The 16,739-nt window shown below is 42.7% G+C and overlaps 1 protein-coding gene across 1 annotated transcript in view; it reads right to left on the bottom strand.

Annotated features, from left to right (window-relative positions):
• LOC102459020 (deubiquitinase DESI2-like) overlaps window positions 1-16,739 on the bottom strand; it is an 89,119-nt gene that overhangs the window by 12,009 nt on the left and 60,371 nt on the right. Inside the window, exons 3-5 of the mRNA XM_075927316.1 lie at window positions 5,485-5,557; window positions 3,250-3,343; window positions 2,064-2,205 (exon numbers count right to left, since the gene is read on the bottom strand). Coding sequence (XP_075783431.1) covers window positions 2,064-2,205; window positions 3,250-3,343; window positions 5,485-5,557 — 309 coding nt within the window. The remainder of the gene's footprint in view (window positions 1-2,063; window positions 2,206-3,249; window positions 3,344-5,484; window positions 5,558-16,739) is intronic.

Raw genomic sequence — 16,739 nt, 5'->3', positions numbered from 1 at the left:
TCCCCTAGTAGATTGACATTTCCAAAGAGATAAGCTGCATGACCTGTCACCCAGTTTTAAAATAAGGCGGCTGCCAAATTACCATGTCTATACCAGAAACGACAGAGCCATCTGTCAGAAGATGTCCACATGTATTGCTGAGAGGCTGGTGTTTTTGCTAGGGTTTTTGCAACCAGCTTTTTTTACTGAATTTTGCTCCCTCATTTTCTGTAAGTGGTGCAAGATGTGAGCAAAGGCCTTCTCTCCCAAAGGAGGCAGGCAAGGGAGCAGGAAAGTTAAACTTCCTTTAAAGAGGCTCCTGTGCTTCTTCTATTTAAGATCTTTGAGGGGACAAACTCACAGTGCTTGTAGTATGCAACAATATATTTTTTTAATTGCTGGCATATGTAGGGCTTTGTCAAACTGATGCTGGCATAAAATATCTAACTCTGATCCAATTGTCCATGCTGTCAGGAGTCAAGATGTACTTCTCACCTGATCTGCACAAAGACATCAGGAGTAGATGCTGTAAGGTGGAGTGAGAGAATTGCAAACCATAAACATGAAGGTTAAAGCCAAGAGCCTTTGCCCATCAGCTCAACAAGTAAGCCAAAGGAAGACTGACACTCCTGGGATACAAAGTAGGCCGCTTTTGGGGAAAGAAAGTGAAGATAACAACAGGATATGCCAACTTCTGCCCAATCTCCCAGGATGAAGCACATCATCATTATCTAGCTTCCTGACTGCAGCTCCAGCTCCTATTCCAAGTGAGTAAAAAGACTTTGAGAGCTAGAGTCTAAACCCTGTTATCTTAAGTATTTTACTTTTTTCTATTTTTGTCTTATTTTATAACTGGAATTCACCCCCAAACTTTTTAACATTTCAGAGTCTGAAAGCATGGCTGTGTGTATGCGTTTGTGTATGAATTCCTAGAAAGTTCACAAACCTGACTCAGTCTCTTAAAAGCTATTTATTGTAATTTACAATACAGTTGTAAATTACATGAGCACACACAATTTTCCCACAGGTCCCCTGCCTCATTTAGCGCACAGAATGGACCTGTGTAGTGACAGAGACTTTGGTCTATAGAACGCCTGCTTTATTTGTTGCAGAAGTGGGGAGGTGCATAGTGAATTAGACGGGAGGTTGCAGGAAGAGAAAAGGAAGTCTCACAATTAAGGCACCTGACAGGTGCCCTGGATGGAAAATTGCTGAGTGCTCACAGCCATAACTGAAGTCAATGAAGCTATGCTTTGACTGTATGGAGGGCTCTATAATGCTAAATCACATCCTGGGAGTCTCAAGTTGGGCATCCAAAATTAGGAGACACTTTTTTTTACCATAGTCTCTCTGTGCTTCAGCTCCCCATCTGTAAAATGGAGATAAGGGTGTTGTGAACATAAATTCATGAATGTGTGTGAAGCACTTGCATACTACAGCGCTGAGTGTCATAGAAACATCCATGAGGAAATCTGTAAGTCGGTCTTCAGTGTGGGGTTCAGGAGGTGTGTGGTAAATAAGACTTGGGCTCACACATAGAATGTGGAGGATAAAAAGAAATATTGATTAACTGCCCATTTGCTGAATGAGACTGGGGTCCTGTGGAAAAATAACCGTCTTTAATTACATACTCACATGCTACCATAAGGCAAATGCATGGGTGGGTGGGGGAGCTGACTTAAGGTTGCATGGGCAATTTAAGATTGCACATAATTTTTAAAAGCTTTTACATGCTGCCTAGGTATGGCCTTCCAGTTCCTGTTCTGTGGCCAACACAATGAGCCAGGTGGCAGGTACCTCTGATCTACAGCACTATTTCATCTCCCACATTTTTCCCCAGATATATAAGTTATAGACAGGCAATAGGGTCAATAGCTACTTGTGATTAACCTGTGTATTGGACCTCACTAGCACTCTGACTGCTTTTGAAATCTTAAGAACAGCAAAGGGCTGCTGCAGCTTCACAAAGAGGGTTAAAAGCAGAGATCAGAGATTTGATTATGGCTGTGCTAGCCCTAGTTCCCACATGAGTGCTGCCAATGGTCTTAAAGCAGTACATAAAGGTAGAAAATAGCTGTGCTGACCTCTGCCAGGGCGGTGGAGAAGTGATTGCAGTTCTTGTGCATGAGATGGTACGCGTTGCCCTTGTACTCCTTGCCCAGCTCCTCCATAATCTTATCCACATCCTCTTCTGTGAAGTCTGTGGTGCCCAAGGCAACGGACTCTCTAGTTTAAAAAACAAAATAGGAAACATGGAAAGACACAGTGAAAAAGGCTGAATGGACACAGAAGAAAAAGAGAGAAAACAAGACATTGGCAAGACGTTTGGGCTTTACATTTGGTGGTATTGGTTTACATGTACCTAGTGCTGGTGAAAAGTTCCAGAATGACAACGCTGTAAGCTAATGTCCTCTATTTAGCCACAAAAACAGGTGCAGGCCAGGCAGCAATGCTGAGACTTTCTATATACACTACCCTGCAAAACTGCCTCAACTCTGAACTGCAGGGACCAGTTCTTTACCCATTCAGTCCTGGGCCCATCAACTGAGACTGCCAGTTAGGGTGGTGGATTTTGTCATGTGTACATCTGACACTAGGAACTGTATTGAAAGTTCTCATTTGACATAGGCCTTGATCTCAGAGGGTAAAATCATCGAGTCAGTTCATGTTTTCTGAGCCAGATATGAATCCAGAGAAAACAGGCTCCATCTTGCATTAACTGAGTCACAGTCTCAAAGTCTGATCACTTTGAATATTTTATAATGGAGCATCTAAAATTCTCCCTCTTCTGCTCTAAAAAGTAATATATTCCCATGCTGTCAAAATCGGAACAGACGAGAGAGAAAACTTCCATTAGCTCCTGTTTTTGTGGAAAGTGTATAAAGCAACATGTGATATTCTTGTGCTCCTGTTGGCTTTGCAGCAGTTACCAAGGTACTAGTCTCAGAATTTGGCTGAGTGGCAAAACTAGAGCACAAAAGAAAACTACGAAATTAAAAAGAACTGTGTTCATGTCAAACTGCACTTGAAAATAGGAGGAGGAAAATGCTCTGGGCACTTTCTCAAATGTACTGTCCCACATCCAAGTGCACAACTTTCACATACACCAAGAGTCCTGTTGGACTGCTTCATGTCAGGAGAAATCTGGTGGGTGTGGGAGCAGGAAATGGGAAGATGAGACTCGAAATGGCAAGGCAGGACTTATCTGCTGACCCTAAATAGGCTCATTGATAACTGCAAGATGAGCGGTGTGTGGTAAAGGGCCCTTACTTGAACTTAAAGGTCTCGCCAAGCTCTACCGCACTGCCGGGTGTGATCTCGAAAATCCCACTGAAAGGGTAAGGATGCCCTCCATAGGCAAATTCTGACAAAGGAAAAAACAGACTGTGAGTAATCAGATGAATGCTTTACCAAGGAAAAGTCCAGGTGTAATTAGCAGGTGTAATGACATTAGAGCCACTGCCAGAGTCAGTTTCAGACAGACACTAAAATCCATCCTTCAAGTCCAGTTACATATAAGCCCCAGAATACCCACACAACCCCAGTTCCTGATTATATTCCATAGTCCGAAGGACCTAGGCAATCCTGGTGTGGAGCTTTCTGAGCCTGCCTGAGTGGATGTGGTCAGCAAGCCAAAGTGGCAGCAAATTACTACGGTGAAGAAACCCTAAATTAATATGGGAAGTTGATGGGACTGACACCCAGTTAAGAAAGCTCTTCCATTTTTCAGTACAGCAGAGGGTTACCAAACACTGCACAGTGGAAGGACTCATAAGCATTGCCATCAGAACTTGCAATATTACTTTATGTTCCTTCTCTGGTTTCTTAGTATAGCATCATCCAGAGTATCTTCCACTCTTTCCAAGCCTTGCAGAATCCCATTCCTTTTCCATGTTGGTGACCCTGACTGGAAGGCAACAAAGAGTGAAAAGTTCTGAATGGCTTTGCAGAAAGATTGGTGCTGTTGGAATGGAGAGGAGCTTGGCTGAAACCTAGTGAAGAAAGCATTGTTGCATTCATTGACCTGAGAATAGTATCTTCTCTGGTGAGGAGAATATCCTTTCCCCTCCTTGCTGTTTCACTGAGCTTTAGATCTGTGCTAATAGTTTCCCCCCTGGCCTCATAACACTACAAGGGCACATCCTGGTGATTCATTACTGTCCTTTATCATGCCATTCCTCTCCAGCCTATCCAGTGCTTTCACTTCCAGGAACAGTGGGATGCGAACTCTCCCAGGAGTACTGCACACATCAGGTACATCCCCTCCTCCAGTGAGGAAACATTAGTCATTCTCACTTGTACTCCTTGATAGCTTTGCTTTGATAGCTGAACTGCTAACATCCCTGTTTCCTATACTACTTGTACGGACATCCACCAGTGGCTTCTAGGCACAACACCATTAATAACAATCTGTCCTGCACTTTCCCCAGCCAAGCCTGCTACTGTTCAGTCCAGGAACTCAACAATGGCTCTTAAGAATGCTAAGGATGCCTCTTTTCCCCTTATCCTGCATGGCATTTTTTCATTTCTTCTTCTTGTTCGTTCCTTCGACTGCTACCTTGCTGAGTGACTTGCATTTTCACTAATTCAGGTGGCCATATCAGCTGTACCATCTTGTTCCAAAGGAGCTTAGATATGTGATTTTTTGAGAGCTCCTTGTTTTAAATCCCAAGTACTAGATGATCTCTTATGTGCTCTCCTTGACGCATACTAGAGTAATTATGCTCTGCTTGTTCATAAAAGACCTTTAGAAATGCCATAAAAGCATAACCGTTTATATATTACATTCCTTTTTGGAATTAAATACTCATCACCCTTTTAAAAAGCCACATAATAGCTACTCTTATGGCTTCCTCTGTGAAGGAAAGTGATTTCGAAACATCTTTAGCTTTACTCTCCACTGCATAAATTAATGAGCTGACTTGTATTTTACCAAAGACTCTGTGGTAAGCTTCAATATCTCGTGAAGACTAGTGCTCCTTCCTCTTATGACAATCCATGGGCTTATCAAACTGAAAGTCTTGAGCAGGATTGACCTTTGGCATTGTATTTTTCTTGTTTTTGCTGATGGAAAATGAGTGAGTTTCAGTGACCATGGGACAATGGGAAAGAATCTTGGGAAAGTGGCGTTCTTTTAACACTGAACAAGGAAATGTATTAAAATAAGGGACACTGTATAGCCTTAAAGTTATGTTCTGCATGTGTCTCACTTTGGGTCACTGGATAGCTTTTGCCTATAATGCCCCACAGCCCCTCCTTGACTACTACAGCTTTGCAGATAGCATGTTTATATTGAAAAGGAGATTCTATACAAGATCCGTGATAGTACTGCATGAGCTGCGTACCATACTTTGGACACCCCCATCTAAAAATAAGTGACTTCCACTCCTCAAAGTTCCCTCACCCCAAAAGGCACAAACCAGGGTACCCCTTTCTTTTAAAAATATTGTAAGATCAGTAGAATTGTCCCCCAGACCCAGATGTAACTAAAAGAAAGCTTCATACCTCTGCCATAGATCTCGATGCCAGAGTGAAAGACTCCAATCCCCAAGGTAGAGGTGTATTCATTTATCCAATACTACAGTAAAAAGAAAGATAGATTTGGAAGCATTAATGGAGCATAAACACAGGACCTTGGTCTATTACATACCCCAGTGTTCTTTCCTCAAGACTGCTTCTCTGGTGCCTGGCAAGGACCAAGCAAACAAACTCCACAAACAGAGCACCATCCCCTTTGATGTGTGAGCTGTGCTTGCACAACTAGCAGCGTGATGTCCCAACAAACCATTCAGCTGGACTGCTCAGTGAGAGGCTTTTCTTTGTCTTTAGATGTCAATATATCCTCCGTACTATGAACCCACCAAGAACCAGCTGCTGAAGCAGGGGACATGTGGAGCTATAGTTATTGCTCTGCATTTTATCTAAACTAGTTAACACAGAGATATGTTTGTTAACAACTTACACATTTTATACCACCCTTCCATTTGAGGATTTCAAAGCCCTTTATACAAACATCAATTTATTTAGACTCACAATGCTCATGTGAGTTAAGAAAATACTCTCCCTATTTTTAGATTTTTTGTATTAAGACATTTTGTGTGTGTTTACTTAGATAGCAAGCTCTTTGGAGCAGGGAACTTCTCTATCTCTACCTGTGCTACACTGGAAATAATTTTGCAGAACAGATGAGGAAATGAAAACAGAGTGAAGTTAAGGCAAACATTTTACACAGTGCCATTTTCAGAATGCTGACCATTTACAGTTTTAAAACCAGCCCTAGGAGGGTCTCATGTTGGGCACCCAAAATCAGTGGGCACCTTCAGAAAATTGACTGAAAATGAGATCATTGCTTTGCAGTCCCAGACATCTGCATCTCACCCAGGGCAGAGGAGTGCTACTGTTCAGCACATGTCTCTTCTTCTACCCTCAAGACGCTTCCTAGTAACTAAGATAATCATAATCAGTTTCTTTAAGCCCTGCTAGAACAATTAACCTCAATCACTCTCCCTGAATAACCCTGTAATGAACTGGTTAGTATACATGTAACACTGCCTCCGACTGTGTCATAGATCCCATAACACTAATCCTTACCCAGGAACCTATCCCTGCAACAAGACCCACTGCCAACTCTGTCCACACATCTATAGAAGTGACCCATCATCATAGGACCTAACCACAACAGCCGCACCATCAGGAGCTCATTCACCTGCACATTCACTAATGCAACAGACGCCATCATGTGCCAGCAATGCCCCTCTGCCATGTATATATTGCCAAACGAGACAGTCTCTGTGCCAAAAGACATCAAGAAAGGTAACACAGAAACCAGTAGGGGGATATTTTAACCTCCCTGGATATTCAGTAATGGATTTAAATGTAGCCATTCTTCTACAAAAGAATTTCAACTCCCAGTTACAAAGAAGGATAGCTGAACTGGAATTCATTTGCAAATTTACCACTATCACCTTAGGATTGAATAAGGATTTCAATTGACTAACGCATTACAAAGGCAATTTCCACTCTCTGGATATTCACATCTCTGCACCAAGTGCTATGAATGACCCACTTCTGCCCTGACTTGATTAGCTTCATTAACAGAAGCAACTTCTTTCTTATATATACCGCTGCTTCTGTAACTTCTACTCCAATTCATCTGATGAAGTGGGTTTTAATCATCAAAGCTTATGCCCTAATAAATCTGTTAGTCTCTAAGGGTGTGTCTAGACTACATGCCTCCGTCGACGGAGGCTTGTAGATTAGACAGATCAGCAGAGGGAAATGAAGCTGCGATTTAAATAATCGCAGCTTCATTTAAATTTAAATGGCTGCCCGCTCTGCCGATCAGCTGTTTGTCGGCAGATCGGGGCAGTCTGGATGTGCCGCGGTCGACAAAGGCTTCTTTGTCCACTGCGGCGTGTCCAGACTGCCCCAATCTGCTGACAAACAGCTGATCGGCAGAGCAGGGCAGCCATTTAAATTTAAATGAAGCTGCGATTATTTAAATCGCGGCTTCATTTCCCTCTGCTGATCTGTCTAATCTACATGCCTCCATCGACGGAGGCATGTAGTCTAGACACACCCTAAGGTGCCATAGGACTGCTCCTTGTTTTTACTTACAGGAGATTCTCACACAGCTCACATAGCAAGGAGCCTATAATTTTGAAGCCAGACTATCAGTTGTATCCTTTCTGTCTCTGTGGCGATCTGCATGGCCATGATATACAGCAGAATAGGTGCTTCACAATTGTCATATAACCACAAATTTGTTACCTTTAATCCACTTTCTGAACTCTTACTTGTTTGATGATTGGTGGTGATTGGGCACTGACTGTATTAACTCTATGAGGTATCTGGAGATGAATTTGACTGCTACTCTGTATAAAGTGTTATGCTGTTATACAAGATTGGTGGAATCCCAAAAGGTAATTATGTTATTTGGGCTGAGCCTCCTAAACCCCTAATTCCAAAATGCCTCACCAGAAGTTTCTCAGGCATTACAAGCCTGCAGGGAAGTCACTAGTACTTCTTCTTCTTTGCAGATCTTTGACTTAAAACATATGCTCCCGTTTCAGGAGAGCAGCTGGCGGAATACATGAGCCTCTGTCCCATCTGTCACCTTTCCCTTTACTAAATCCCCATTTGTCTCCTCCTTAGACAGATTTTTTAACTGAACTTTGTGAAATGCAGTGTTCATGGTAGTGATGGCCTAAGAGCAGGTGAAGGCTGAGAACCTCTGCCTCTGCCCCTTGGTCTCAGTTAACAGCAAACCTTCCCTTTGCGCTACAGACCCCTTGTTGCAGGGAAGATCCCCCAGTTGTGGCCCCATTTCACAGTTTTCACTCTTCTCCACCAATTTCTGTTTCTGAGTGTGACACTAAGTTTCCCTGTATTCAAACTCTACATGCTGTTGTAACCATCTTTGTTCAAAATATGCCTTGTGAGGCATCATTTGACAAGTAATAACTTACCAAGCATTAATATTTGTGTGCAACGTATGTACATGATAGGAATTAAGAGTTATAAGTATATGCTGGAATTATAACCTAAAGCAGGGGTCTCATACTCCTGGCCACAGTCCATCCCCCACTACAGCAGTTGCACAATCCGGCCTAGGACTCCCAGCAAGCCGGGAGGGGGGCATCCATTCCTGTTCCCCAAGCCACAACTCTTCCCGCCATCACCCTCTCTCCCCAATGGCACCCCATTCCAAAGGGACATGGCCTCAGGGATTAGGGGGGCTAGCATGGGGTAGAGCAGCAGTCAAGCCCTCTCCCACCTCCTCATGCCCCATGGTGGTATGTCATGGGGAAGTGAGCACACTCGCTCCATTTCCCTGCAGAGGACAAGTAGGGGAGAAGACAGCAAAGTATCTACAGCCAGCTGAAGAGAGAAGGTTGATCTGGGGTTTTACTTTTCAGACATCATTTCAAAGGTTTACTGGATTACAAGAGATAGAGTGAGGGGAGTTAACCTCAAATGATAATGGACTGATTGTGTACAATTTTATTATATTATAAACTTGTATAGAGGGAGGTCTTTTCTAAAATCTAATGACACGCTGGTGAATAATATCATTGTGAAAGTTCTGTAGTACCACAACATAAGGAATTATAGACATTCATTGATATTAGGCTGTACTGTCTGTGCAGACTGTCAGGAATGTCACCATTATTTACCTGTCTCCTAGGTTCTGATGGTGGAATCAGAAACAATAGAAGCCCCATTTATGTAGAAATGATATAGAGGGGGTGGAAAGCCCAGAGGAAGAACAGAACAGCATCAGATCATTCTGCCTCCTGAAACAAGGTCATTGAACTTTGGAACATATAAGCAAGGACTGAAGCTGCCTTTGACATCTATCACTAGATGCATGCAAGGGGCTAGAACTCTCAGAAGCTCTGAAACATGGGTCCTTACACCAAGGAGTAGAGGGGGGGAATTCTCTGGAACTGAATGTAAGTGAGAAACCTACTTAAGCAAAAATACCTTTTCCTAAGATGACAAAGAAACCAGGATATATTAAACAAAGCTTTGAACCAAAATGTTAGGCTTTAGGCTGTGTCTAGACTACATGCCTCTGTTGTCAGAGGCATGTAGATTAGACACATAGGCAAAGGCAAATGAAGCCACGATTTAAATGATCGCGGCTTCATTTAAATTTACATGGCTGCCACGCTGAGCCAACAAACAGCTGATAAGCTGTTTGTCCGCTCAGCACGCTAGTCTGGACGCTCCCCTGCCGACATCAAAGCTCTTTGTCGGCAGCCCCGTTATTCCTCGTGGGATGAGGTTTACCGGGGCTGCCGACAAAGGGCTTTGATGTCGGCAGGGGAGCGTCCAGACTAGCGCGCTGAGCGGACAAACAGCTGATCAGCTATTTGTCAGCTCAGCGCGGCAGCCATGTAAATTTAAATGAAGCCACGATCATTTAAATCGCGGCTTCATTTGCCTTTGCCAAAACAACAAATCTACATGGCTCCGTCGATGGAGCCATGTAGTTTAGACGTACCCTTAGATGTGTGCTTTCATTTTTATTTGATTGTAACCCTTTCTAACTTTACATCTTGTACCTGAACTCAAAATGCCCTATCTTCTTTTGTTAATAAACTTGTTTTAGTATTAAACCTACATTGTTGAGTTCATATTAAAATGAATGTTGGCTCCAGTTAATGAGCCAAACTGGTGTGTTTTCACTCCTTGAAGAAGCACAGGAACCATATTTCTCTGAACTGTCCAGGAGAGGGCTGGACATTGCAAAGCACGTGATTCAGGGAAAATTCAGGACAGGGAGTATATTGGGGTCATCTAGCACATAGTAACCATGACTAGTGGAAGCTAGAGTGGGGCCATAGATAGGCTGCTAGGGTTGGAATTGCTGAACCAGGTCTGTCTAGCATACAGAGACTCAGGGTGTGATCTGCTTGCTGGTAGGCTGGTTGAGTGAGTGAGTGGCCCTGGTGGGGAGCTCCAGCAAAGTATGGTGAGGTGTCTATGGTTGTACATAACATAAGAACATAAGCTGTAGGTTACAACTTTTCAATGGTCTGAACTGCACCCCAGAAAGTCACTCTATCCTCATTCTCTAATTGTCACCCACCCTCTGCTAATTTCAAATCTTGTATCCCATTTACCCAGTTGTCTTCCTCTGCCCTCACTGGCTGGCTACTCACATGCTCACTTCAGTCTGCTCGCTTCAGAGAAGCACTGGAACAGAGCTTGAATTCTGAACCTTCTGAGGCTCACTCACCATACAGTCCAAAAGCATGTGGTAACTGTGTTGCCTCCACATACTTTAGGCAAAGTAGCAACAATGCCTCCACAGCATTCACAGCCTCTGCCAGCCCCAGTGGTTGGAGAAATAAGGAATCTGGCAGTAGGGGAAGTTTTCAAATGAGAAATGGGCTCAAACCTCAAAATTCAGGTAAAGATTTTGAAAATCCCAAAGTACAGCATGCACCTTGAACAGGGTGCTTTGCTTCTCACTATTATAATAGTAGGAGTTTTTGAAGAGGCTGAATCTGGGTCAAGCTTTAGACTTCTGACATCTGCAAACTTGAACATTTATAGGAATGGCAATTGAGCTCAGTCCCATGTCTATTGCGGATACAAAAAAGTCCCTGTGATTTTCATCAGAGGGGCCAAAAAGCAAAGTGTACCATTGTCCTACCCTCAACCCTGTCTCCAGAGGGCTACAGAAGCTGCCTCGGGACTATGCATGGCTGAATGTGCAAGAAACACCTGCTGGCACTTTGGCCTACTCCTCAGGAGATCTCTACGGGTGGCTGCACTAAACTGAACACATCAGTCATTTGCTGAGCTGGAAAAGAATGTGAGTCAGAGCTGATATTTGGTTTGTACAAGCACACAGAAGTTTGCCTGATTCTGTTTGCATTTCTGTATTTAACAGCTGTCAGTCGAGTCAGCAAATACTGATCCCTGTCAAATGACAAGGTTATTGGCCATTGTAACTGATCCAGAGGCCCAATAGTGCCATAGTGTCAATGGGCAAAGTGTTCCCTGTGCTTTATAAGTAACTCTAACAGCAGACCAGACAAACTCATACCTAGTGATGTGGCCATGTTAGTCTGTAACTTTAAAAACGAGTAGTCCTGTGGCACCATAGAGTCTAACAAAACTAATGAACTCTGTCTTTATATTTTTGTTAGTCTCTAAGGGTACGTCTAGACTACATGCCTCTGTCGCCAGAGGCATGTAGATTAGGCTACCAGACATAGGAAAATAAAGCGGCGATTTAAATAACCGCCGCTTCATTTAAATTTACATGGCTGCCGCACTGAGCCGACAAACAGCTGATCAGCTGTTTGTCGGCTCAGCGCGATAGTCTGGACGCGTGCGTGTCGACATCAAAGGTATTTGTCGACCACCCAGGTGAACCTCATCCCAGGAGGTTTACCTGGGTGGTCGACAAATACCTTTGATGTCCACACCCGCGCGTCCAGACTATCGCGCTGAGCCGACAAACAGCTAATCAGCTGTTTGTCGGTTCAGCGCGGCAGCCATGTAAATTTAAATGAAGCGGTGATTATTTAAATCGCCGCTTCATTTTCCTATGAAGTACAAGACTGAAAAATACCAACATTTTGATCAGCTGCATACAAGACTGGTCTGGAGAGGTAAAGAAGAAGGTGAGCACAAGGTGTCAGGAAACGTACATGCCCATGGGCTCTTATTCAAGATAAGAGTCCCAATGGAAGTTACACATTAACACCATTGCTCATATCTACCAGCAATTCCATTTTCCATCACTGACTTTAACTCTGTTTTATTACCTCAGACCATTTCCCCCATCTGGCATCTAATGTTCAACAAAGGGCATATTTACACTACATAGAAGATCGAGCCTCCAGAGGTCGATCTTCTAGCATTCAATTTAGAAGGTCTAGTGTAGACCCCCAAATAAAACATTGAGAACAGCCCTCACTGGCATCCAGTGCTCCTCAATCTGTGAGGAATAAAGGAAAATAATTCTACTGCAGTGTAGATATACCACAGCTCAGCTTAAGGCAAGCTGAATCCAGCTACATATTTTGGGTACCTGGATGGCATACCTTAAACCGACCTACCTGATCTGCTGTAGACCAGGCCAAAAATATTTCCTTCCTTCCTATGCTGGAAGGATCAAACCCAGGGACTGCCAACTGAAGTTTACTAACCTTGGGCTTACATTGCTATGAAGACAAACCCTTAGAGGCTGCATACTCCCATTGTGACTATATCTCAAATATTTCCTCCTCCGAGCGGTCCATACATTAAACCCTATTCCCATCCAATACCCAACCATAGCGTGAATACCCCACTCTACCACATTCATCCTCCCATTATTGGTAAGTAACCCTTCTCAGCCCTCCCCCAGATCCAACTGAACATGCAGGCAAAAAATAAATTGTGGTTTGTTTTAAAGCCATTTTTATTGGGAGCTAAATCACACAGTGAGCCAAATACTGAGCCCTCCTCCTTTGCAGATGCAGCTGATCTTATAGGCTGTGTCTAGACTGACAAGTTTTTCCGGAAAATCAGCCGCTTTTCTGGAAAAACTTGCCAGCTGTCTACACTGGCCGCTTAAATTTCCGCAAAAGCACTGACGATCTCATGTAAGATCGCCGGTGATTTTCCGGAAATACTATGCTGCTCCTCTTCGGGCAAAAGTCTTTTTCCGAAAGACTGCGCAAAAGGGCCAGTGTAGACAGCACAGTACTGTTTTCCGCAAAAAAGCCCTGATCGTGAAAATGGCGATCGGGACTTTTTGCAGAAAAGCACGTCTAGATTGGCCACGGACGCTTTTCCGCAAAAAGTGCTTTTCCGGAAAAGCGTCCTGCCAATCTAGACGCGCTTTTCCGAAAATGCTTTTAATGGAAAACTTTTCTGTTAAAAGCATTTCCAGAAAATCATGCCAGTGTAGATGTAGCCATACAGTTCTACAGTACAACTGTCAGCATGGAGTGGGATCAGTGTGAGAAGAATGGAAGAGTTGGTTGCATGATGAAGGCAAACGGAGAAAGAATCCATGGATATGTGGATACAAAGATTTAACTTCTTCCATATAAGGGACACCCATGGGTAGCCAGCTGCTAACACAGATCATCAGCCATACAGATGTTCCACAAAAGGTACCAGGTTGTTGGAAGAAGAATTTCTCCATACAGCAGATTCTTGGGCTACGTCTATACTGCATCCCTCTTGCACAAATGCATATGCAAATGAAGCATGGATTAGCATATTGTTGCACTTCATTTGCATAATTAATGAGGAGCCATTTTTGTCAAGAGGCTTTTGCACAAAAAGGAGCTGTCTATACAGCTCCTTTTTGCGTAAACCCTCCCCCCCTTGCACAAGAGCCATTCTTCCTCATTTTTTCAGAATAGCTCTTGTGCAAGAGGGGGGTTTTGTGCAAATGGAGCTGAATAGACGGCTCCTTTTTGCGCAAAAGCCTCTTGACAAAAATGGCCCCAATTAATTATGCAAATGAAGTGCAGCAATATGCTAATCCATGCTTCATTTGCTTACGCTTTTGCGCAAGAGGGATGCAGCGTAGACATAGCCTTAGATCCTCCGTGCAAAGTTCACTTGCTTAGATTTGTGCAGGGATAGGAGGACATTTAGCGCATGCTAGGGTATTTACAGGGAATCAAACTGGGGTTGCTTTTACTAATGGCTTTTGGTTTTCACCTTCATGTCATTACTGGATATACACACTTGCATGTTTGAATGCATATATATAGTCACAAACACATGCCAAAAAGCAAGGGAAAATCCAGTAATGACATGAAGGTGAAAACCAAAAGCCATTAGTAAAAGCAACCCCAGTTTGATTCAGCATGCTAGCCAAGGGAGTGCTAAATTAATGATTTGACATTCCGTTCTTAGGCTGTATTGATCCAGATGTGAAATACTATAGCACGAAAGAGGAAGACAGAGGAGAAACCAGGAAATACCACTTCAGATATTCTCTGAATGAAATCCTGGCCCCTTTGACATTAATGGCAAAATTCCCATGGATTTCAGCAGAGCCATGAGTTCACCCAGAGTGTTTTTCCAACACAGGCTAATGGCATCCAGAACACTTGCTTAGACCTGTGAAGAAGGAAACAGAGCGAAAACACCCAACGTATTTTATTTCCTTGATATAAATGCAATGCTTCCAAAGGAAAAGCAAGATTACCTTGATTATAAGCAGGCATGACACAAGCTTCCCCACAAACCTCTGCCAATACATTTCAGCTCCGATGTCCATCATCCACTACATTTCCAGTCCTTGGCTTGCAAATAGTCCTGTCAATATGCCTCAATCCTACCATTATTTCTATTCCAGTCCTGAAGCCCTTGGAGCAGAAACTTACAATCATGTGAAATGACATCAAATTATATAGCAGGTCTGATGTTAACAAGTTTTCTCTAGCAATTGGATGAGATCCAAGGCTCATTTCATCTGTGACTTATGTCATTTTATACTCTGATTTTTCAGTGGTACAAAGCTTGTGAATTAACTAAGTATAAAACATTTTTTCCCCTAATGGTTTAGGAAAACGAACATATTTTAAGACACTATTAATAGCTGCTATAAAAAAAGAGGGATATTTTGGGAGGAAGATGACAACTGATATATTCCTTCTGATATTTTCACCTAGGAAAAAATTGCTTGTTTCATAATGCAACAGTTACATATGGTTTTGCCTGGTTGGAGCACAGCTTCCAATGTTAGGTCTTTAACACAGTTTCCAATGTGCAGTGTGCCGTACAGTGCCTTTGCTGTAGGGCATAGACACGTCAGGCACCAGTGCAGCATTTCAGTAGGGATTATTTAATCTCTTGAAATCCCATAAGAGAAATATACTTTCATTAGATCAGATCATCAAACTACACTGAAGAAATAAATTAGCCCACTATATGGATCCTTATTTACAAACGACATCCACAATTGTGTTCTTGGGCTCAGCTTTCAAACAACTGCAGTCATGACAGCTACCCACAAACAAGTCTTTAGAACTTTGTCACACAGAATGTGCCAAACAGACAGACACCACCACCACCAGGTACTCTTAGAACTTCATACGACACTGGAATTTACCAACATTGTCTCTCACCAGAAGAGAAACGCTCATCCTTTTTAGGCTGGAAGCCCTGGGTAGTTTCCAGTGTTAAGTCAGGTGACATGCCAGGAAAGCTCACTTTTTCATGTCAAGACCCCATGTCCAAGATCTGTACAGTTGTCTGATCTCTTTGTTTGTAAACAAAAAGATGAACACATTAAATCTGGTTGTCGGTGGTCCAGAAACATTCTCTCTCTGCTGTTGTCTTTAGGAACCACACTTTCAGAACATCAGAAAAGCAAGTGAATGGGCAACTGGATCAGGACTGTCAATGGGCTGCAGAGCCTTTCACCTCAGGTTCAAGTGGTGTGTTAAAAGTCAGTGACATCTAATAAGTAGTTGGTGGCATTTGCAGTATAGCTGATGGCTTTAGTCCAATTTTCTGGTGGAACCAAGTCCATCTCATAAAACCACCACAGTTCACACTAATGTGGCTCTCCTGTTGGCCCAGTTAGTCCTCTCTGCTGAGAATCCCATGGACCCTAAACTCCCTTTACAGCTCAAAAAGGCAGACTTCTCAAGTTTGGGTTGAAGCATATTGCTAAGCTAATGTGTGGGAAGCTCATACCATCGCTGCTTGTGTTTTATCTATTTTGTAGATAAGTAGCTAAGACTTCAGTCTGCAGGGGTCTCTATCGTGTACCTTTCACTGAATTCACTTTAGAAATATAGTAAAAAGCTCCTCATAACACATTTTAATTCTAAATAACTGGTTTACTTTAGCAGTAAAAGGTTTAATATAATCAGAGGTTTTCATCCTACTGAGAGACCAACTACTGAAAAGGAAGAGCTGCAAGAGAGTCAGAGTCTTTTTAAAGCAAAGAATCAGATTCTGTGACTCATTAACAAGAAGGTTTTGTAGATATCAGTCAGATCAGGGAAATAATAGAAAGGGACCTGAAAAGTTTAGAAACCTGGATAGAAAATTCAAAATGGCCTTGTTTACACTTAACTTCCACAGTACAAGAAATTAGAGACAATTTTGCAATGTAACAAAAAGCAACAAAGTTTTAGTCTGCATACACAAAGGAAACAAAACCTACATCTGGGAATGACAATTTTTGAAATGATAAAGCAAAAATGAGTCAACTGGTTTTTAGTATTATGTGAAAGAAGAAAAAATATATTTGGTTTCACAGTTTGTAAAACAAA

This window comes from Pelodiscus sinensis, chromosome 4 (genome assembly GCF_049634645.1).
Source record: "Pelodiscus sinensis isolate JC-2024 chromosome 4, ASM4963464v1, whole genome shotgun sequence".
Lineage (NCBI taxonomy): Eukaryota > Metazoa > Chordata > Testudines > Trionychidae > Pelodiscus > Pelodiscus sinensis.
Note: the sequence above shows the minus strand (reverse complement) of the source record. Positions and strands in the feature narration are given on the sequence as shown.